Source organism: Falco rusticolus, chromosome 9 (assembly GCF_015220075.1).
Source record: "Falco rusticolus isolate bFalRus1 chromosome 9, bFalRus1.pri, whole genome shotgun sequence".
NCBI classification, from domain to species: domain Eukaryota; kingdom Metazoa; phylum Chordata; class Aves; order Falconiformes; family Falconidae; genus Falco; species Falco rusticolus.
This window is the reverse complement of record NC_051195.1, coordinates 365081-387289: the sequence shown is the minus strand read 5'-3', so window position 1 is coordinate 387289 and position 22209 is coordinate 365081. Positions and strand designations below refer to the sequence as shown.

At 38.9% G+C, this 22209-nt stretch overlaps 1 protein-coding gene across 2 annotated transcripts in view; it reads left to right on the top strand.

The window, feature by feature from the left end:
- INPP5A (inositol polyphosphate-5-phosphatase A) overlaps positions 1-22209 on the top strand; it is a 258020-nt gene that overhangs the window by 122577 nt on the left and 113234 nt on the right. For both annotated transcript variants that reach the window (XM_037399595.1, XM_037399594.1), the window contains exons 5-6: positions 16693-16756; positions 21962-22065. In XM_037399595.1, the coding sequence (XP_037255492.1) occupies positions 16693-16756; positions 21962-22065 (168 nt within the window). The remainder of the gene's footprint in view (positions 1-16692; positions 16757-21961; positions 22066-22209) is intronic.

The window sequence follows — 22209 nt, the reverse complement described above, 5'->3', positions numbered from 1 at the left end:
GGGGACTGGCAGTACAGAGTACAGTTGACTGATATTTTCACTTCTTTGAAAGAGCTTTCTTTTTAGAAAAAAAAAAAAGGAAAAGTTTTTTCAGGCTTCTTATCTGTTGCTGTTTTCTGTAGGAAAGTATATTCCTGTTTAGAAACAGAAATTGGTTTTCAAATTCAGGTGTAAAAATACAGTTTACGATACTGCAGCAGCAAAGCCTGGTTCTCGAGCCTTACTGTAACCCTGGACCAGCTGAGGAGGTGCCTTCCTCTTTTAAATTGCTACCAAAGCCATCTCCTAGCCCACAGTTCCCTGCTCACTACCATGGCATCCCTAGCTGCCATTTCATTCAAAAGCATTGATGTCATACTGAGCATGAACTATATTCAATTAATTCCATTGAAAACTTTAGTAAAGTTAGGCCTCAGTTGCAATCTTGGAAGTTTTTAGTTCTCGTCTCCCATGCTACCTTTAAAGAAATTTCATATGATCAAAAGGCACGTTACAGACCCATGAGCTTTTTTTCTGCAGTGGTCCTTTTGTTATTAATGGATTAACTTCACAAAGTGATGCTGTGCTGTTCTTGAAATGCATAAATGTATTTTCTTTACCTTTTACTAGCTCAAAGCTAGAAAATAGTGGTAATATGGTGATGCTAGCAAGGCCAAAAATAGAATTTGAGCGAGGCACTGGTGACAGACTCAAACAAAGTAATCTTAAGCTCGCTCTTTGTATGGTTTGTAGAGACATTTGGTTTTGTTTTTCTTTTTAATTTCTTTTTTTTTTTAAGTCAGCTATGGATATGCAAATGCTGCCTTTGTAGGAACTAAACCCACAAATTAAGATGGTAAGTCTTTGAGCACTATTGTGATGTTGTTTCTAGCACAATACCATGAATTCCTTTGTGGTAGTTCAATAGCTGAAGGTTCATCTGAGACTTTGAAAGGTAAAGCATTAACAGAAGTGATGAATTACAGTTCCAAGCAAGGTACAGCAAGCATATTTCTAACAGTTTCTTCCTAAACTGTTTGTGGTGTTTTCTTTGTGAAATGAACTTTTGCAGCAGGGAGGGTGGTATCCTTCCAGGTTCCTCCCACCGTGAAGCTGGATTTCTGCTTCAGGATATCATCAGCTGGCATGCTGAGGGAGTTGGCAGATCAAGGCACATCCATCCGAATGCCTTGTCTGTCTCCGTGCTCTCGCCAGCGTACGTAGATCAGAAGATGGGAGCCAGCATTTGCTTACTTCTGTTTATCTGATGTCTGTCTGATACAGGGATAACCTTACAAAATTAATTACCTGCTTAGGGATATCACCAAGCGTCCTACCTACATCAGCAGAATTGCTGGAATTTCTTTCATTAGTGTGAAGTAATGTCTTTGGAATTTCCATGTTGAGAAGATACCTTTGCTGGAGACCAAGCAAAAGGTCTTTGCTTCTCATTACAGGTTCTCTGACACTTGCCAGATCTTCCAATTTTAAAACCAGGAGGAAGCAGTAAGAACAGGCCATAGTAAACCTTTTTATTCAGGCCTTTTAGGATGTTCAGGCAAAAATATCTTTAATGAGTTTTGCTGTTTGCTGACTGTGTCACCAGTGAATCAGAGGGTGACAGTTTCTAGGTTTTTCTTGAATAATTCCATTTGCTCCATGGCTTGCCACAATTCAAAGAGAAGTGTGTTCTTGTCTGTCATCAGAGCAATGGAACCTGCATGCCAGTAACAATTTCAATTAAGTGTGCTAAATATTATTGTAATTTGTGATTAGTCAGGAGCATGTCCCTTTAAAAATATGATCAGCTTAAAGCATTATACCACATAAACCCAGTATTTGTCCAATTTGAGATGTAGATATGTCTATTTTGGGGTGCATAAGGGATGTCAGCCTGTCATTGAACTCAAAGCTAATCTCTACACTGTGCCAGGAGTTTGCATCGATGGTCCTAAGTTACTTTAATTCTAAAGATCTGTATGAGCAGGGTACTTATAAATGTACAAACTGTACCATATTATTGATATTTTTAAAATCAATTAAAGCTTTTCTGTAATTGTCCACAGACATTGCATGCTCCAGTTGAATGACAGTAGGTAATTTGTAAACTGTTTAAGTTCATTGTTGGCCATCTCTTAGAATTGATTGTCCTTTAATTAACTTATCTATCATGCATGTAATGTGATTCCCAATAAGAATTACAGAATTTTAATTGAAATTGAAAAGTTCTGAAAGGTATAAATATAAAAAATATGTATTATATATGTGCATACTCAAACTTACATGGACATTCTGAAGAGATTTTAATAACAAGGCAGGTTTGCTACATGATTTAATTATCAACTTACTTGATAGTATTTAGATTAGAAGAGTATAATTTGGTTTATTTCATAAAGAAAAGTTTTACATCATTATGTCCTTATTGATTTGCCAATGCTATTTAATGAGTTTCAATTCACAAAAGTTGCATTAGTTGTAATACATCTTTTGGATTATTTAAAGGTAGCCTTATTTTGGAAATAAGACCGCTTGAAGAAAATGCTGAGCATAGTTGAAAATTAATTATCCCAAAGTATTGCTCCTAAATGTACACAAAGACATGAAAAATGGCAGCAGGCATTCTGTTATTCTCCATGTAATTATTGTGTATAATTCCAGGGAAATTCTTTTCTTTTCAGTAATCCGGATGTTTTCTTATGTTTGCTAAACCAGATATGCTGGACGTGTTTTCATTTATGCTACTATTTTGGTTGGCATACACTGAAAGTTTTTTTAAGATTCTTCCTAACTCAGTTTTAAGTATTTTCAATGAACTCTGACAGAATACGCTTAAATCATTATATTATTGCTGCTTTGTTGTATATCATTATACCTTTATGGAATCAGTGCACCATCTGCTGCAAAGGGGGCAAGGGCATAGAATATCTAATCACATAAATCATACTGCTCTTCATTTCAGTGAAGTGAAGCCTGTTAGGAAATACTGGGTTTAGCCCCTTGTTAGCAATAATAATTTAAAAACTTGTAACATGTACCTTTGTCTCTTGCTGAATTGGCAGTGTACAGAGTACCACAGTACAACAGTGAAGAGTCATTGCACCGAATCAGGTTCATCTGCTCACTGACACTTCAGTGTCAGTGAAGTAAGACTTCTGATTTTTAATACCAACTCTCTGTATTAACAATATTGGATAACAAAGAAAATCTGGGAGAGAGACTTTCTCCATTTTTTAATGTAAAATATTGTTGTATTAATTCAGTAAAGGTCAGTAGAGAATTTGTTTTTCAAGTGTGGGCAGTTCTCATTGTATTTTTTGTTCGATACATAACTATGGTGATATAAACAGTTATTGAAAACCTTACTTTTTTGATGGCTTTTTTTTGTGCATTTCAGACTTTTCATATATGCTACAGTGAAGCCTGAGAATATAGGTTTAGGGAGGGTGTTAAGAAGAGGGTTACATTACCCTCAGCCCCGATACCATTGCTATCATGCTCTACTTTACAGAGACTGGATTTCTCTTGTATGTATCAAATGGCTGCTATTTTGCCACCACGTGCTTGAGTTTCCAGTATGATTGTGTTGAATAAAAGGCACAACAGTGTAGGTTCCGTACGCCATAATCTGGAAGCACCCTAGGTGAGGTTTTGACAGTGATGACATGCAGAGGCACTGGCTGAGTGAACATATCTGTTGGAGTCTAGCTGAGGAGCATGACCCTGGTGGAGCAGTTCTGTAAGACCTGTCGATGTGGCAAGCTGCTTCACACAAAGCCACGCAGTCCAGACCGAAATACAGGATAATCTCTAGAGAACATGACCAACCTCCACTCTGCTCACACAGGCTGGGCTGAAGCTCCTGCCACCAGTGCTAGGCTGGCCCAAGGCCAGCAAGAGGTGGCTTCAGCAAGTCCATGTGTGCTGCAGTCCTCCTCCCAGCTGCAGCACGGTTGTAATCTGGGCAACAGCAATTAGGGAGGCTGAAGTAAGATTGACTGTATCCCCAGTGATGTAAATCATGGAAGGCAGACTCTTGCTAAATATGGAAAAGATTATCTTAAAGCAGCACTTCTGTGCAGGGCAGTATTCTGAAGGTTTTACTTGACCACATAGTTATTTCTTCTCACACGGCATGTAGACTTTGCGTTTAATTCTATCTTTGACTCCTATGGTGGCTTCAGCACTGGCAGCAGCAGCTTTCCTGGACTGTAGAACTTTGCTGTTAACAGGTGCTTGATTTGCAACTGCATTACACTTCTGATTGTATGGTTGCTTAGAAAGACTGCTGCGCAGGTACCAGATATTTCTGTCTAGGACAAAAGTACAAGAGTAGTATAGTTTAAATTATTAATCCTAGCATTTCCACTGGCTCCAGTAGATTGCTGTATCATTATGTTTTCCTTCCTTTCCTCATGCAACCATGAGAATCCGATGATTTCAGTGTCCTCAAGGTTGATGCCCTTGCAAGATGCTGTTCTCTCCCTCAAACCTTCATCCCTCTTTTAAGGCCGTCTTGTTACGCTGCAGTTCATCTTTGTTATGGTAATTTAAAAATTTAACAGGTTTATTAATCCTGCAGAATTTATTATCGTCAAACATGAGATATTATTAAGTTGCTATTGTACAAAGCATTTACCCTCGCTGTTGGAATGACTTGTCCTCTGCATTGGCAGACACAGAAACATTCATTTTGTTTCCTAATTAGGAGAGCTGCAATCAGGAACCATGACAGAGTTCAGCTCCTCAGTGTACAGCATGCCAGGTTCCATAGTGCAGGCTTTATAAAATTCTCTTTAATTCAGGAACAGAATATCATTAACTTTGTAAGTGGATGAATACAATGGACAAGCAATTTAATTAACTTCTAACATTCGATGTTGGACAGGAGACAAAATGAAATTATGCACATATTTCTTATGCAGGCAGTCAACCTTGAAAGGGGCTTGATTGTGATGGGTCAGACAGGGGGACAGCTTTGTCCAATTATTTGATGTTTAGTCCTAGAATATGAAATTTGAAATTTGGTACTTTGTAAATCAATCATCTCGTATTTTGAGGCAGTTACAAAGGTTCTTTGAGATACAAAACAACTGCCAGTGATTGTGACACACTAAATACAACCTTTTACCACATGGTACTTTCCTATTTGGAGATGACCTGTGTAATACTAAATGAAATGGGCATTAATGCCTCCTCACCAAATTGAATTTGCCATATTGAGTGTCTTATGTAAGAATATACCAACAAAATACTGAATTGATTTAAAGTTTTTAAAATTAAAAGTATTTAGGGTCAAGTAAATGTAGCAAGAGTCATGCAGCTTAGCAGTTTCCTACAAAACGACACTTTTTTAGTAGAAGAAAAGTATGGTAAAATGTTAAACATCCAGCAGTCTCGCCCATCTGATCAGAAGCCATCCAAGTTGCGTCCCAGTTCCACTAGCACTGCCAAAGGTAAATCACGTCTTGTATAACCCAGTTGGGAGGGGCTGGTCACTGTTGGTGAAAGCCCGGTGCAGATCACCCACATCACCAGGTGCATAAGCAGGAGGGGATTCATGCAGACCTTTCCTTTTTCTGCTTGCGGGCCCCAAGTGCTGTGCCGAGCTCTCCTGTGTACAGCTCACTTACTGACCGGAGGAGTGAGCCAGGATTTGGCTGGCAGTGAAGAAGCCTCTGATCTGCAGGAGCAAAAACACTGAAAGAAATTGCCGTGGGCTTCTTGCTGGGCTCACCCATGTCTGTCAGGTTTTGCTTCAGAACTAGTCAGGATTTTTGCCCTTACAGCAGTCTCCCTTCTCCCCTTGCAGATCAGGGGAACATTCCTGGAAGGATGTTCCATTTACTCGGTCTCTTCATGGTTATCAGATACTTGTAACTAGTCTAGATTGATTTTTGTTCGTTCTGGATCTGCTTTGTCCTGTGGCAGTGTAACTCTTCAGCTTAAATGGTTCTTTCCATTCCCCAGTGTTACTCCTCATCTGTGGTTCATTTGCAGCTTTCCTTTGTTTTGCTGGGATACAGAGTCAGCCTCTTTTAGTCACTTGCTGTTTGGCAGGATCATATTCCTTAATCCTGATGGCCTTTTTGCAGTGCGGTCAAGCCTTTTATGTGGGCAAACAGAATTGCTAATGTGGTTCCAGATGATGCACCATCATTGCACTCTGCGGCTGCACTAATGCTTCTCCAACTATGGCTCTATCTCACATGCTGCACGCTCAGATCACTTCTGCCTTTTCCACACCTGCATCCCTTTGACGGTTTTTGTGGTGCACTCACTCACGCAGTACTGGGAGGATAGAAGTATAGGGGGGAATAAGGAATGAATTTCTGGAAGAGGTGAAGTGCTACTTTGGTCTCTGTTGCTATTGGTTACACTCGTAAAATGATTACAAAAATAAATGTGTAGTAGAATGTAGCTTACTCCCTGAAAAATAATACTTTTCACTTCTGTATTATCTTCTGCAATGCAAGACTCAAGTTCTGTTTTCTCGAAGTTTGAGAACTGTTACCAGTACCTCCTGGATAAATCTGGCTGTTATGTAGAGTATTTTGAGCTCTCTTTGTCAAGAACTTAGAACTGCTTGGGGAATATGTCTGAGTCTCCATGAGGTTCGACGCTCAACTAACTGTTAAGTATTTAACCATTTAAGTGCATATTTCTTTCTTAGGTACATTTATGCTTATAATGTCTGCTGTGCTTACAGATAGACACCAGATTTCATTTATTTATTTGTTTATTTAGGTTGGATGGGACTTGGAGCAACCTGGTCTGGTGGAAGGTGTCCCTGCCCAAGGCAGGGGGCTTGGAACTAGATGATCTTTAAGGTCCCTGCCAACCCAAACTGTTCTGTGATTCTCTGATTCTGTTTCTATCTCCTCTCATACTGAAGAGCCAGTGAATATTCTGAGCAATGCAGTATACTTTTTTCTGGCTTTAAACCATCGGTGGAGTCTCAACAGAGGTTTTGGCTGTTTGATCGCGTGCACTTCTTGCAGTCAGGCCCATTAAAAAGTTGCTAGGGCAGGAATCAAGAGTGTGGCCCTGAATTATAGTTCTGAATCCTGTATTCAGACAACCTTCTTTTGTATTGGTGTGGAGCCAAGCTGTGTGCCTCTTACCCTGATTGGGGGCCTCTGGAGTGCTTGTGTAATAGAAATATTAAATAACAGTGTGATTAATGACTTTGTGAAGGTTCTACTTTGAGCTCAGGAATAATGATAAGTGGCCTTTTTTTTAACTGTTCAGCGTACATACACTTCCCTTAACTCATGTTGGCTCCTTGGTCTGTCAGTAATCTTGGTTTTAAGAAAAAGAACCTCTGTATGATTTTTTTTTAATTGAATTGATTTGTAATTAAAATGTTAAATCTTGCTGTGAAATATGTCAGCATCAAAAGGGATAGTAAGTATTCTTTGTCAATGTAGTAGGTTACATACGGATTACTCATTTACTTACCAGACATGCTTATACATAACTCAAATTTTTTATTTTTAATTTTTTCTTTTCTTAAGTAGTCTCAAAGCATCTTTTAAAATTGATTATGATTTTTCATTTGCTATATTGATGCAGTAAAGAAATTATAAAGGCAAGATAGTAGAGGTGGACCATTTTAGCTCAAGATCACTCGTTTTGCTAGTCTTCAGAACAGGAAAATGAAAACTCCTGGGACTTTGGTTTTTTTTCCTGAGAATGTACTATTAATGGTTGCTGTTAGCAGAGAAACCTCTCTGAGGTATCCGTAAAGGCCAGGTGTGCAAATGGTCTCTTGATTAAGCATCTAAATGACTTGGGATTTAAACATCTTGGAATTTTTAACGCAGTTACACAGCCTTTTTAGAAACCTAAACAGATAAGCCCATTTGAAGATACCTAAATCATCTTGGTAATGACTCTAGAAATAAACAGTACAAGCTATAAGACTGTATACATAATCACTCAAGGATCAGTTGTTTCCCAAATTAAATTTAATTCAACTATTATAAAAACAAACAAAAAAATCAGAGTTTATTTTGTGTTTGGATTTTTTGAGTCATAAATTTGTAGCGACTATTGCTTTTGATACTTCAGTTGTTACTGGTCTCTTAAAAAAACGGTTCTGAAGAAGTAAGAAGGAAGAAAGTGAGGATGCAGTGCTAGATGTTAAAGTTATGGCTTGTGCTGCTGAACTACAAGTTAACAGGAAAGACTGGCACTAACATTAGTTGAGGATGGTTAGAAATCACACTGCGTGTTCTGACAGCTCATTGAAGCTGGCAACATGGAAAGCGTGAGGTTATTCCTCTGGCGCCAAGTAGTCAGAAATGTAACTTCACTGCCTAGCTGCAACAGTACAGCCAAGAGCCAGACTGAGAAATTGGCGGGTCCATAAAACAGATAGATTACAAACACATTGGAACTTTTTAAGTCAAAACCAGGGTGTGGAATTAATATAATTAATATAATTACAGCAAATAAATGACCATGAATTAGGTAGACATATCCTTTTTTTCCCCACCAGCTGTACCTGCAGGCTTCTGCTCTCAGTGGTCTTTGCTGCTTCAGCTGCATTGACTAACTGGGAGGTGGTCACTGGAGAAACTGGTAGGATGCTAGCGATTGTGCATGCAAGTTGTGGTACGGCAAGTTGCCTCTTTACAACATAGGTATGTTTATATTACAATATATAACATTATTTTAGGTTTTATGGAATAAGCGAGTCTTCAGTACCAATCTTGTCAGTGGTTTTAGTCTTCTCAAGTAACCCCAATTACTGTAATGAGTGTCACATGTAACAAAGCAGGTAGCTTTAATTTTAAAAATAATAATAAAAAAAAGTTACAGTGCGCCAAGAGAGTTTTCTGAGTTTGTCACAGAGTATTTGGAGCCCACTCACTTCTACACTTTATTAAGAGTGTAATTGTTCAAATACTGCTGAAATTAAGCTGATAACCTGTGCTTGAGATACAAAGCCACAAAAGTAGTGTGTAATTGTTTGAAATGGTCTGGTTCAGGCTCTGGCTGTCTGCACGTCGGGTACGCAACGCCTGTCTGGGGGCAAGCTCAAGAGAAGTTTAATTGTATGTACTTTAGCTGGTAAGTCTAATTCAGGAAATGACAAATTACTGGACACCTAATTTGTTTGCAAATAAAAAGTGATAGACTATTTTATAATGAGTTGATCTGTGTACCCAGCCTGTTTTGTTAACCTTGAATGAACAATAGACATTTAGTGTTAATTTAGCTATCCTGGAGCAAGTAGCTTATGAACAGAGTTGACAAGCATACACTTTAACATCGCTCATGATTTGTAGTTGCTTTGTTGGTAGCTATTTAGCTGTGTTAGAACCAATCTGTCCTTGCAGCATGCCCTTTCTTCATTACAAGGAAAGTGAAGATTACATGAAAAGTAACTTTTTTAAGGCAAACTTAGGGCGCAGGTGGTTTTCACCAAGTTTATGAGCTGCCACAGAAATCCACGGTAACCTGTGGCTTGTTTCCTAGCAGAATTTTAGAGCTGTTTTGCTGTCACTGGGCCTGGTGGCAGCATGCCCCTCACACCAGTGACTGAGGGACAGCCAGGTGCTCCGCCAGCTTTGGCCACCGGTATGGAGCAGACCCTCAGCCTGCCGCAGCCCAGGGGGACAGGCCGCACGTGGCTGCTCCCCAGGCAGGGCCCTGCATGGGCCGCTGGGCCGCCCATGGGCTGGGCTGGTGGCAAGGGGCTGCTGGGCTGGCCTGGGGGTGCAAGGGGCTGGGCTGGCCAGGCACCCACCGCCTCCCTCTCGGTGGCCCTGGCAGCTGGGCATGGGTGGCCCCATGATGCTGGCACAGGGCCTCAGCCCAGCTGTGGGGGCCTGGCTGGGGGGCAGTGGTGAGGCCTGCTTGCCCCCCCGGGGAGGCTGTGAGGATGTCGGGGCCTGCACCATTTCCCATCTTGGGTTTTTCTATTTGAAGTCTCTTTAACATCATTGCAACATAACTGAATCCAGATAAGGTGTCCCCGTATAATCCCGATAACAGTGTTTTTACATAAAATTACCCTCTTCCTGTGTGGAATTGCTGCAACTTCTCATTTGCTGTGTTTCCCCTGACTGAAATGTGGCAGCTAATAGACTCCATTTTCCTAATGGGGAACTAATATGTGCTCTTGATGTTCAGGTTTATAAATATGTAAAATATGTTTTTAATTGTTGTTAGCAAAACAGGCAGGTAATCAATACTATCAGGCGTGACAAACACACTGTTGACGTGCAGCATAGCTAAAAAGACTGGTCAGAGATAAGGGCTTCCTGTCAGCAGTGCCCTGCGCTAATTAATATTCAGACATTGTCATGTTCGATGATAAATGAATTCCTTGAACTATATTGATATAGTAGGTTAAACATTGAAAAAGTTGGGTTGAACTTTGACTTTAAATATTCATTAAAGCTAATTATGGATTTTATGACTACATGAATTACAGTTTCTATGTCATCATTGGCAATTTATTTTAAATTTATTTAAAGCAATCTTTATATATTAACTTTATCACATTCAGTGAGGTAATGCAGTAAATGTTTACTCTGTACAGTAATTAAACTTTTATTCAGGTATTTCCTTTATGCATTAGATTTCCGCAGTTGAAATGACGTTCTTTAAAAAGAAATTATGCCAATTAGCTGCTAAAAAAAATCATAGCTGTTTAAATCTTCAGTCTTTTTTGGCAAGATTTCTGTATAATCAAAGGAATAGGGTTTTTAATAACACCAGGCATGTAATCCATCAGAACCAATTTGTTTATCTTACCGTCAGTAACAGTTTTTCCACTTGAGTCTTTTGGCATGGAAAAATGAAAGACATTTCTAATATTGTACTGAGTATCATTCTGGAACCTAAATAAAAGCAGTGAACAGGTAACTTCAGTCTACTAATAGGAAGAAGACACCTGTATTTTCCTCCATAATACATTGGGGGGAGGGGGCAGGGGGAGCGCTGCAAAGCTCTTCAAATTAATGTGCACTAACTGTAAGTTAAATTTTGCTATTTGTTCTTGCAGCTGGCAGTACACCTCTGTATGCACACATGGTAAGAACAGTCAGGTACTTCTGTCAGTCCTGAAAAAAAGCATTTTGTTAATAGCAGTACTGCTGTGAGATAATCGCCTGGCCTTTTCACTGAGTTCCTGAACATTTCAATAAGGGCCATTCTCACAAAAGCTTTCAAAAGCTAGGAATGCGTTTGACTGTGTACTCTACAATTAGTGGTTGTGATACTGAAAGAGTTTCTAGGAGTTCACAAATTTTCCCTAGTCTACCTGTAGGATTTTGTGTGCAGGTCTAACTATTTAATTTTAGGAGTGTTAAAGCAAAGCTGATTAGCTATAATGGACAGGGGAGACAGAAGAATAACCGGTAATCAGTTTTAACATTGCAAGTTCTAAGCTACTTGGCCAACCTGTTGCTCTTGACTGTCCTATCTGACTTTTGACTTTGATGCTTTTTGCTGGTTTATTTATGGTGTGTATATATACATACATGTTTGTGCCTATTTACAATGCTTAAACTCCTCTATGAAGCAAAATGTGAATAAATTTTAAAAGAGCCACCAGCAGTGACTGTGTGGTATTTCCTCATGGCCACAGGTATTACTTTGAATTGTGTATATATTTAGAGAAGTAGGCACCTCAAACTGACAAAGCCCTTTCTATCTTGTCCTGGCTTTACTAGTAGGGTAGAAAGCCACCTGGCTGAGCAGTCCAGAGAAATACATGTGCGGTCCTTGTGACCACCTGAGGTCAACAGGTTGTGCTGATCTTGAACTTTTAGAAGCTTCTGATATTACTTAATACAAGATGATTTTGATACAGTTACAGACCCAAAAGTTGGCAGGTTGGCCTGAGAAAGTAAGAACTTGCTGATCTGAGCCTAGCTGTGAGCTATCCATTGCTCACTCTGCAATGAGGATACTGAAATACAGTTTCTGCGACTAGTTTGTGTTTGCAGACTGTTGAAAATCAAGCAGAGAAGGCTGTGACTGCTCCCTTCATTCTAGTAAGACACTACCTGTATGGCAGAGCAAATACCATCTTCTGTTGATATCTTGGTGCAGTACCACTACGATTCGGGTTCAGAGTGGCTAGCAAGAGCTTGTCATGCTTGCATCTGAGCCTTAATACCAGAAATGAGGTTGCTCTGAATGCTTGACATGAAAGTCAACAGATACATCTGTCCAGGGTCTAACTGTCCATGGGGGGCCTGCAGCTGCCAAATATGCATCTTCCCCAACTGTATGTTAAAGTCAACTTTGGTGACCCTCAGTACATATTATTTTTCAGGCTTCTATTGTAGAAGAACTGTCATAGAGAGGGCTTACATATCTGCAGATTTGCTGATACACTGTTCTGCGGTCACTAACGTAGGGGTACCAGAAAATAGGAAAGTAAGGTACGACACATAACACCACTTCTGAGGTTGCATTTTAGTAAAAGCACCAGTTTACACATGGCTTAGAATTTGTACTAACAGCAGAATTAATCAATTTCAACAGTCCTTAAGTGGAACAAATAATAATTTTCTTTATGTTTGAAATTTTTAAAAGTTGAACTGTTTCAGGTGCTTTATGATTTGTAATGTGTTTCTGTATTATATTACTTAAATACTGTATGTGCTAGTGCTACTATGGCACTACTTTTTCCAAGGAATATTAAAAGTGTATGTAAAAAAATAAAGCAAAGTTCTAGACATTTGATTAATATAATTTAACTTTATTTTTAAACTGTCATTTAATGAGAAATAAATTGGATTAACATAATCTCCTCAACAAAAGGGCCTAGGCAATAGGGCCTGGAAGGAAGTTTCTTTTTACTTCTGTTTCATTGTGGCAGTGAATTACAACTGCACTCCATCATTTTTACAAGTTAACATTTATGTACATAAACCTGATTAAGTCTATAACAATTGATAGCCATAATTTCCGTTCCATTCTAGTTTTGCTTCTTTTCAATGGTGTGTTTAGAATTACACAGTCAAAGCCTATCTTAATGTTAGTAGTATCAGTTCCTGAAACTGTACAGTGTTACTTAATCCCTAACAGAGGCTCTTTGTGCACAATTTGACACAGAGCTACAAACATAGACTGTCAAACTAAACCTTTGCTGCATAATTCATCAAGATTAGTTTTTAGAAATGAGATTAAAACAGTAAGAAGTTGAGCAGTGAACAAAACAGGATGTGCAGAAATAGAGTTGTATCTTGAGCACAAGTAGCAGTACTATTTTTAATCGAATTATAGCATCTAAATAAAACGAGTTTTAGAGTGTCTTGGTTCTTCTTGCTTACTTATTGATATGTTATATAGAGAAGCTTTGTAATTCATAATCCTGTCACCTAGGTTTAAATTTTCACTGGTCTTTAAAGTTATTTGTGCCTCATTTGGATAGGTCACTATTTCCAAATAGTGATTCCAAAGAGTAATTTCCAAAGAGTAACATTATATAACAAAGGGTTATCTTCATGTATGTCAGATTTTTCCCTGTGCATTGAAGAAAGCGGTGGACCAGCTGGGAAGAATTCAGAAAGAGCAGGACAGGGGAGAGGGACTCTCGCTTGTTCTTCCAGAGAACATGACTTTAATGCACTCTACTAAGTTGATATAGCTTCTGGTAAAATAGAGTAATCATATTAAACTAGATTTTATAACTGAGAAGTCATCCAGCTGTTTATACTTCCCTTTTTTGTAATATATATTTCAGATTCAAATTATTTAAATTTGATGTAATACTTTTGTTGTAAGCTTTTATCTAAGGTCAGCTCTCTAAGTAAATAAGCAGCTAAGAGCTCAGCTGCAATGTCCTTTCACTCAGAAGTACTTGGCTTCATAATTGATTGCTCTGATTTCAGTAGGATAAAACTGCATGTTTATAAAATGCGTTGATGTTAGGAATGTAAGACGATTATGCATAAGATCAAATTCTGTGATACAAAACCATTTTGTGAGTTGCCTGTTCATCTGAGCAGTATATATGAACCCAGACAATGTCACTACCTTCACCAGTCCACATGAAGCAAGGGTACCACAGCTGAGCCCAGTGTTCTGACCCCATCCCAAGCCCCTGTTTTTGATCAGCCTCACTGTAACTTGGTTTTATCAAGGAGAATTCTGAAAATAACTTTCTTCCCTCTGTGTTTTTTCTTTATGATGATGCTTCTGAGCAGTGCCTGTGTGCATTCAAAGAAGCAGGCACTTTTAACATGGCATTTGCTTAAAGTTGTGACAGCATGTGGTTTTCTTTGGTTTAGTTGGGGGCTTTGTAAGTGAGTTTAGGCAAGTTGTTTTCCAGTACAACTGAATTTTACCTGTAGCTTGCATGTGATTTTAAGACTTTTATCTAGTATTAGCTCTTCGAGAGACAAGATATACTTCCCTCTACAAAAAAACGCCCTATAAACATACTGCTATTTAAGAATAATCTCCTGTTTTTTAAATCCAAAGGCCAGACTATAGTGAAAGTTTAGCTTGAGAGCAGTGTTTTCTATTGTGCATGACAATTTCTTCAATTTGAAATTAAGTATCAGGTGGCAATGTTTTTATCTTGTATCAGGTTTTGGGGTTTTGGTATTTTTTTGGCACTGTGTCCTTGTTGCAGGGTAGTTAACCTTGAGTCCTCTATAAGAGTGTCTCCTGAATTTTCATACTTGCCTCTTCCATGTTATAAAAAAGAAACCGAAAGACCTAAAGGAAGCTGACTGGGTCGCAGGGAAGCATACTCATCAATTAAATGTGTGACTGTTTTCTGTTGGATGGACTAATATGTCAAGGAGATGGGCAGGACCTCATGTTTGTGCTTTTGACAAATCAGCAAATGTTTAATCTCTGGATGTGCAGTGTCTCATAAATAATGCAGCAGTCGCTGAACCAAAACACTACTCTGCCAGGAGGGTCTCTGTTATTATAGGAGTGAAAGACAAAATGAAACTAAATCATCCTTTTTGTTTAATGTGCTGCTTCTTTTATACCTCTCAGTAAGAGGTTATCTACTGGCAGTCTGCTTTTTTTTCCCCCTCAGCTTCTGTTTAGTGCATCAGATGTATTTAAAGGCTCATCAAGGTCCCATTTAAAATGTATACATTTTGTATAACCCACTATAGTCTCTTTACACTACTTTTTCCTTTCTCACTTGATTTTCCTCTACTCTCTTTACATTAATATGTAATTTTCCTCTCATTAACTGGATGAAAACAGTGTATGATATGACTGTGAAGAAGTAAAAGCAAGCTCACAGTACATATGAATGAAATCTTGGCAAAGCTGCCATGACACAGATGGAGCCAGGAAGGGACTGTCTCGGCCCTAGCACCCTGGGTTAGCAGCCTTCCACTCCATGGAGATTCACTGGAAGAGGAGCAGGGTCACTGCTGTGAGGGTATGAAGAAGAAACTGGAGAGGAAGGCAAAGGGGATTGTCCCTGTGAAGGAAACTTTCTAAGTTTCAGGATAGGAAAAACTAGTGTGGAAGCTTCCTCTGCAGAAGGCGCTTTCTTTAATATTGGACTCAGGATTAAGATCTCAGAAATCTTCAGACACAATCTTCAAGTATTTGTTAAGAAGAGATATGAATGTTTTGCTAAATACGGGTGGACTTCAGTATGCTTTTAAGATTGATCTGCTGAGATTGGAGTTTATAAGCTTTCCTGAATGCAGTAGAGATTACTTCTATGTTTACAACCTTTACTTTATCATGGACTAATCATTAAAACTGTAACAGAATTATGTAGTTGAATTTGGTCACTGTTTTGAAAAAAAATAGAAGAGTTGCTCAGGACTAGACCAGCAGAAGGAGTTGTAAGTCCTATCTAAATCTGAACTGTGAACATACTTTATTTTCAATAGTAACTCAGATTTTTCATGTATTGTTATGGGTGCTAAACTCTGCTTCTGCTTATACATAAAAACACATCAGTTCTGCCAGTGGCAAGAAACTTAGCATGTATTGAAACATCTAAGCTCCTCTGCTAGATGTTTGTGTATTCTTTCACTTCACATCCATGCACTGTGAGAAAATACTCACCTGTAGGCTTCATACCAAAGCTACAAGTAGCAATTGCTGTCCGAGTGTGGCCAGCAGAGATGGTTCAGTCATTATAATTATTGTCAAACCACTTATGAACAAGGAAAGCTGTAGAAGCATGTACAAATACTCCCAACACTCCTGTTGGATTTTAAGTATTAAGTCTGCTGTGCAGTTGGCAAAGTCATTCACTCTGCACAACTCAGTAGGAAGATGGAAAGCCTGTGCTTGGCTCTCAAAAGCTATTGAATCTCTCAACTCTTCTCTTGTTTCTGTGCTGCAGTCTCCAAAAGCATTTGTTTTGCTCTGAAAGTGAAGCAGAAATTGTCAGGCTTTTATAAAAGAATTGTGGGGATGTGTTCCGTGTTTAGAAAGGCACTTGTCTGTGTTACTAATTGCATCCATCCATTTGGTATTTGGAAAAGTACACCTGGTAGTTGTGCCCTTACCATGTTTAGTCAGCTGTTAAGGATCTTCTTTATAATGGCTTATGAAACTTCAGAGAAGCAACAAAGAAATTAATATTTTTATAGATCTTAGAAAATGTAAAAAAAGTAACTTTTTATAAGTATTTTATTTCTTCTGTTTTGGTTTTTTTTTTAATTGGAAAGCATCACACTTTTTTGGGTATAGTTAGCCAAAGTAGATATTTTTATAATTTCTTATTTTATTGTTGTTTTTTTGCAGGCTCTAGGAAGTTTTTACTTTCTTCATGAATCTTTGAAAAACATCTACCAGTTTGATTTTAAAGGTAAGTGAAGGAATTAAATGTTGTTAGTTGTCAACTGGCTTTATATGTCAAGGCAGCTTTTCTGTCATCTTTTCTGACAGTGGTGCCTAGCAGTTTTTTTCCATGATATGTGGACTTCTGTATAATGCATGCAAGTCCATTGATGACAGATTTTACTTCTCTTACCTTTTATAGACCTCTTAGAAGTCAGTGGACCAGCCACAGGTTGAAAACTGGTGCATTAATCATTCCCATGCAGATGGACCTTCGGATCCATAGAGATCCCTGATGATTTCAAAAGAGCTGGGAATGCCACAAGGTTCTTCCATGTAGATCAAATATAGGACCAAGACCTTAAATGTCCAACAGCGATGGTCATTTTGCAAAGCAACTGATATAGATTTATGGCTTAAATTACTTTGGAGCAGTGCAGGTCAGCAGGAGGGTGTCATTGTTTTTAACCCACATTGATCCATCAGGTTGGAGGTCTTGCTAAATCTCAGAATTTTAAAAGTAATGCTAGGCTATGTACATTAAATATTAAAAATATCATAGAAAATTACTGAATGCTTCCTGAGGTGTATATAGAAAAGATTATATAAAATTTATGTTATTTCAGTTGAGAACTGTCTGTATATTAAATACAAAAGTCTTCTGAGCTTCATTTAGCTAACTGAGCAGAATCACATTAATACATCCAGCATCCCATTAATGTGAGACACTGTTGAAATGGTGGTTAACTATGGAGTGATCTAATTGTCTTAATTATATAGATTCATTACTTTTGTTCTCAGTAGAGACAGATTCTTTCTGCTCGCGTAATTGAGGGTACAGGGTCTTCCTTCCCTGACATATTTAAATGGTAGTTCTACATATATAGCAATTCAAGATGTAGCGAACGTAAGTCCTCCTGTCATCATTGGCTTCAACGCTGAAGGAAAACTTTAGCTACAATATCATAGGCAGTTCAGAGTAGATTTCATTTCTGAGAGGCTGTACTGGAAAACTCAATAGTGAAGTAGGGACTTGTAATGAGGGGTCATATCTAGTCCTTCTCCCGGACTGGAACAGTTTTGCAGACACTGAGTAATGATAGTATTATCAGATGAAATGTGTGCAGGGTGGAATTACTGGAGGAAATTGACATTGCCTGTGAAACTGAGTGTCCTGGGTGTTACTCCAGTCCTCAGACTGAAGAGCCTCCTGGTCCCCTGTTGGTAACTGTTAGTTCCTTTTGCCATGTGAGTGGCTTTGACTGTCAGTGTGAACTGTGGCTGCGCTGCAACTTGATTCTGCAGCCCACAGCTTCTCTGCACCAGTGCTGTAGGACTAGCAGTTTTGCTCTGAATTCCACCTCAAGTTCCCTCCTGATGGTCATAGCTGCTCTAGCAACATCTGACCAAGTGAAATGACAAGTCTTTTAGGAAAAGAGGAGCTTTCTGGGTTTATTAATCGTTGATTGGCAGCTTATTCACTGCTGTATGGCTTTTAGAAGAAAATGTATGGAAAGAAAAAGTGTAGGGGAAAATAATCGATATAAAAGAAATAAGCAGGCACTTGTCCAGAAAATAAACGCTTTAAATGTTCAGTGCTTCATTTGGCTTGGCAAAATCTTAGCAAAGCCAGATGGGGTGTGCACCATGCACATAAAGATATGTTTGGCCCAGTCATCACTTGGAAAGAAAAAACTCTTAATAAAATCCAAGGAAAGCAGGTGCTACACTGAATCGTTGTAAGTCACTTGCTGTTCTCTTAATGTAGAGCAGAATCATTCTCCTAGCATAGTGTTTGTAAAATACGACCCTGAAGGCTCCCATCTTTCAGGGGAAATGTAAAACTTGCCTCTTCTCTCTTGACTATTGGCATTTTCACAGTGTATTAAGCTCTTAAATCAGAGGAAAAATCCAAATGGGTATAAACGTTCTCTGCACAAAAATCATTATGGAATTCTGGTTCTACTCAAAAGCATGCAAAAAATACATGTTTATATACAATTCAATATTCCTGTAACATCACTCTGCCTTTTCAAAATTCACTTCACAGTTGGACATGACTGAATACAGGCTTGGGGGGGGGGGGGGGGGGGGGGGGAGATTGCCTCTGTTTTTCAGTTCTCAGGAAGACATATTTGAGTTTTATAATGAGAAAAATTTTCTCCTACAGCTTCATGTATTATTTATTACCCACAGCATAGAAGGTGTTGGACTATTTTTATAGTGGTCGGAGTCCCAAATGTTTGCTTACAATTTAAACTATTGACAAGCTATGTGTTCTAAAGGGCCGTCATCCAACAGAGAGGGTTGCTGACTGGGGTATTAGGCCAGTTTCAGTCTACCATTTTGAAGTACAGAAAGAATCTTGTTTTCTTGGGTGTGAAATCAGAAATAGCGTAGGAGTATTTTTACTTGGAGATGCATGAGAAGGCATGCTTCTTTCCTCCTGCATTTGCTTCTCAGCAGTCATGTAAATGAATCACTGGTTGATATTTAGCATTGATGTTAATGTAAGTTGATGATAAGGTGCCTCCTTTCGGCCAAGTGCTACCTTTTATTTAGATTCTCACAGCAGAAGCCTTCAGTATTACAGTTCTGGCAAATGTTTTCTGTATCCTGAATGACATAGGGATCTTTTTGCTGACACTGTTAAACTTACTGAAAGAGGCACATCCATCCATGATCTACTTAGAATGATGCCACATTAGTTTATCAGGATATGTGTTTAGCCTTCCTGTGGGAGCCAGATCTCAAAGTGATAGGCACATAAAGAATGATACTTTTTTCCCCCTGAAGACATATTGCTACATTGCAGTAAATGCTTCCTCAGATTATATAAAATACTTTATCTAGACAACTTAAAGTGACAGATTTTTGTATTGCTTGGTATTTTCACTGGATATCCAGAAGAACTGGACAGTTCAAGGTTCTTGATAATAGTTGTTTGGGACTTTTTCTCTTAGGCATTCCTAGTCAAAGTGCAGTCCAGTTGGTAGTTCCAGCTTAACAGTAGCTGCAAGATAACTGCATGGATTCCTGTGTCGGAGCAGTTGGGTAAATTAAGTCAGGTTCTTGCTGTTAGATGCCAATACATTGCCCTGATAAGGAGACAGACCAAGTACGAAGTGGATCAAGAAGCAGAACCTCTTGTTCATGAGTTGTATAGATCCATAGATTGATTGTTAAGGCTGAAAAGTCTGTGCTATTTCTGTCTCTGGTGTAACCATTCATTAAAGACTTTGGAAAGTGATGTGCTTTACCGTTAAGTCTCTTTCACAAACACAGCACCCATTCCAGCTTTAAAATCCACGTGTCAACCTCATGTGCTGATAGCCAGAAGTGGGTAATCTGAAAGAGGTGGGTGGCTGCGGGGCCACAGAGCAGCCGATACGGGATTTGAATGGAGTGAGTCCAGTTCATCTTCTGCAAATCACTAGAGCAAGTTTTTACTTTCTTGGTTTGAAATAATGAACTGATGCTGGAGGCCTGGTATATGTCAGCGCCATTCAAAAATAAGACCCTTTTTTTACTCTTAAGGGTTTTCAAGTGACTATACAAATAATTCAGAGTTGACTGAGCTGCATGTATAAGCTCAGAACATTTCAGGAGGAAATAAGGGAAAAAAAGAACGCCTCTTTGTCCTGACATCTGATTTTTATTTTTGTAATAATTTTCAGTCACTTGCCTGATGAAGGAACACTCATCTGAAACGTGGCAATTTATGTTACTGGCCTTCTTGATTGATGGAGGCTGCCATGGAGGTAGTGGGGATGCTGGCAGAGCTGAAATTTCTTTCTACCCATGCACATGGGGATGGCTGCACTGCATCCAACCACTGTTCTGTCTGGTCCAGTAACTGTTTCTAAACATGGCAGAGACCCAGAGGAAATCCTCTGATGGGCACCTATGGGTCAGTTGTGCCTCAGGAGTCTGTTTAGGTTAGGCCTTAGCAACTGTCCTCTCTGACACTGTGTTCACACATGCATGATACCTGATGTAGTTCTAGGTATTTGAATAGTTATGAATATCCAGTCTTTTTCTGGATCTTGCTGGAGTCTGACAGTCTGGGACAGTAAGTTGCCCAGCAAAGCAACCCATTATTTCAAAAATGAAGTTCCTCTTTTTATCAGGTTGTGCATTGCTGTTCCTGAATGTCATTGGCTGTCCCCATTTCTGTTTTAGGATGTAACAGAGAGAAATTTCTAATTTTCCTGTTCCAGACCACTCAGTAAACCACTTGGTTTTGGTGCAGTCTGTCCTCTGCCACTCCTACATCCCTGAAAGGAAAACACTCCTCTATTCACAGAAGAACTTTTTTTCACATTTCTTGTTTTGTCTCAGAGCATTTTGTAGTATTCTAATTACTTCAGTGGATGACTTCAGGATGTCACCTTTCTTTGCAGAGACAATTGTTAATTAAAAACAAGTCTACCTCAGATCAGTTCCACAAAAGCAGTGAGCTGCTCAGCTTGTGGTCAACTCATCTTTCATTAGGAATTCCACCACCATTACTGAACCATCAGTTCCAGAGTGACAAAAATCACCCCCCCCACTGATACAGCTAGCCCAGCACACCATTTAAGTGTGGCAAAACACCTAAATCGATGTCTGTAAATATTGTTGATTTAAAGCAAAAGGCAAAAAGCTGAGGTGATCTAAACGAATGATTATGTACTTGTTTGATAGGTAAAAGATGTGATCAGTTGTGTTTTACGGATGTGCATCAGTTGATGCTTAGGTAGGTAGACTTAAAATCTGGGGAAAAAAAAGTTGCTAGGTGAAATGTACAGATAATCACTACGCATAAGTAACATTTTTCACCTATGTGTGTTTTGTATTAATTAATTTTTCTTTTAATTATCCAGCATAGATTGCTGGATGCTGGCTGAGGACACAAACAGGCGTCTCCTGGAAGACCATCCCAGAGAGTTTGAGTAGAGAGACCTGGTTCATAATTAGGGCTTTAACACTTTATAGTGCTCTGGATAGTAAGAATACTATCAATACCCATAACTGTGTAGGTTAAAGATGTGTGATATAAAAAGTGTGTTTATACATGGCTTAGTGGTCTCTGGTTTTTTCCCCCAGAACAGCTCAGTGCTTGCATATTTTTGCTAAGACCCTACAACCTATAAAGTAGATGTCACTGCTTTGCCAATGAGTGCTATAAGTTGCTTATAACGTTAAAGGTATGTATGTTAATTATGTTTTATATCTATCTATCTATATCTAGCTAAGAAGTATAAAAAAGTTACTGGGAAAGAAATCTACTCAGACACTTTAGAAAGCACGCCCATGCTGGAAAAGGAGAAGTTTCCACAGGATTATTTCCCTGAGGTATGTACAACCTTGTGGAGCGTTCCCAGATATTAGGTTTGGTTCTGCTTTGCTCTGATTACTTGAGTAGCTCCTGTCAGTAATGTAAATAAGGTCACAACTAAGTCTTGGGTTTTTATTTGTTTGTTTGTTGGTTTCTTGTCA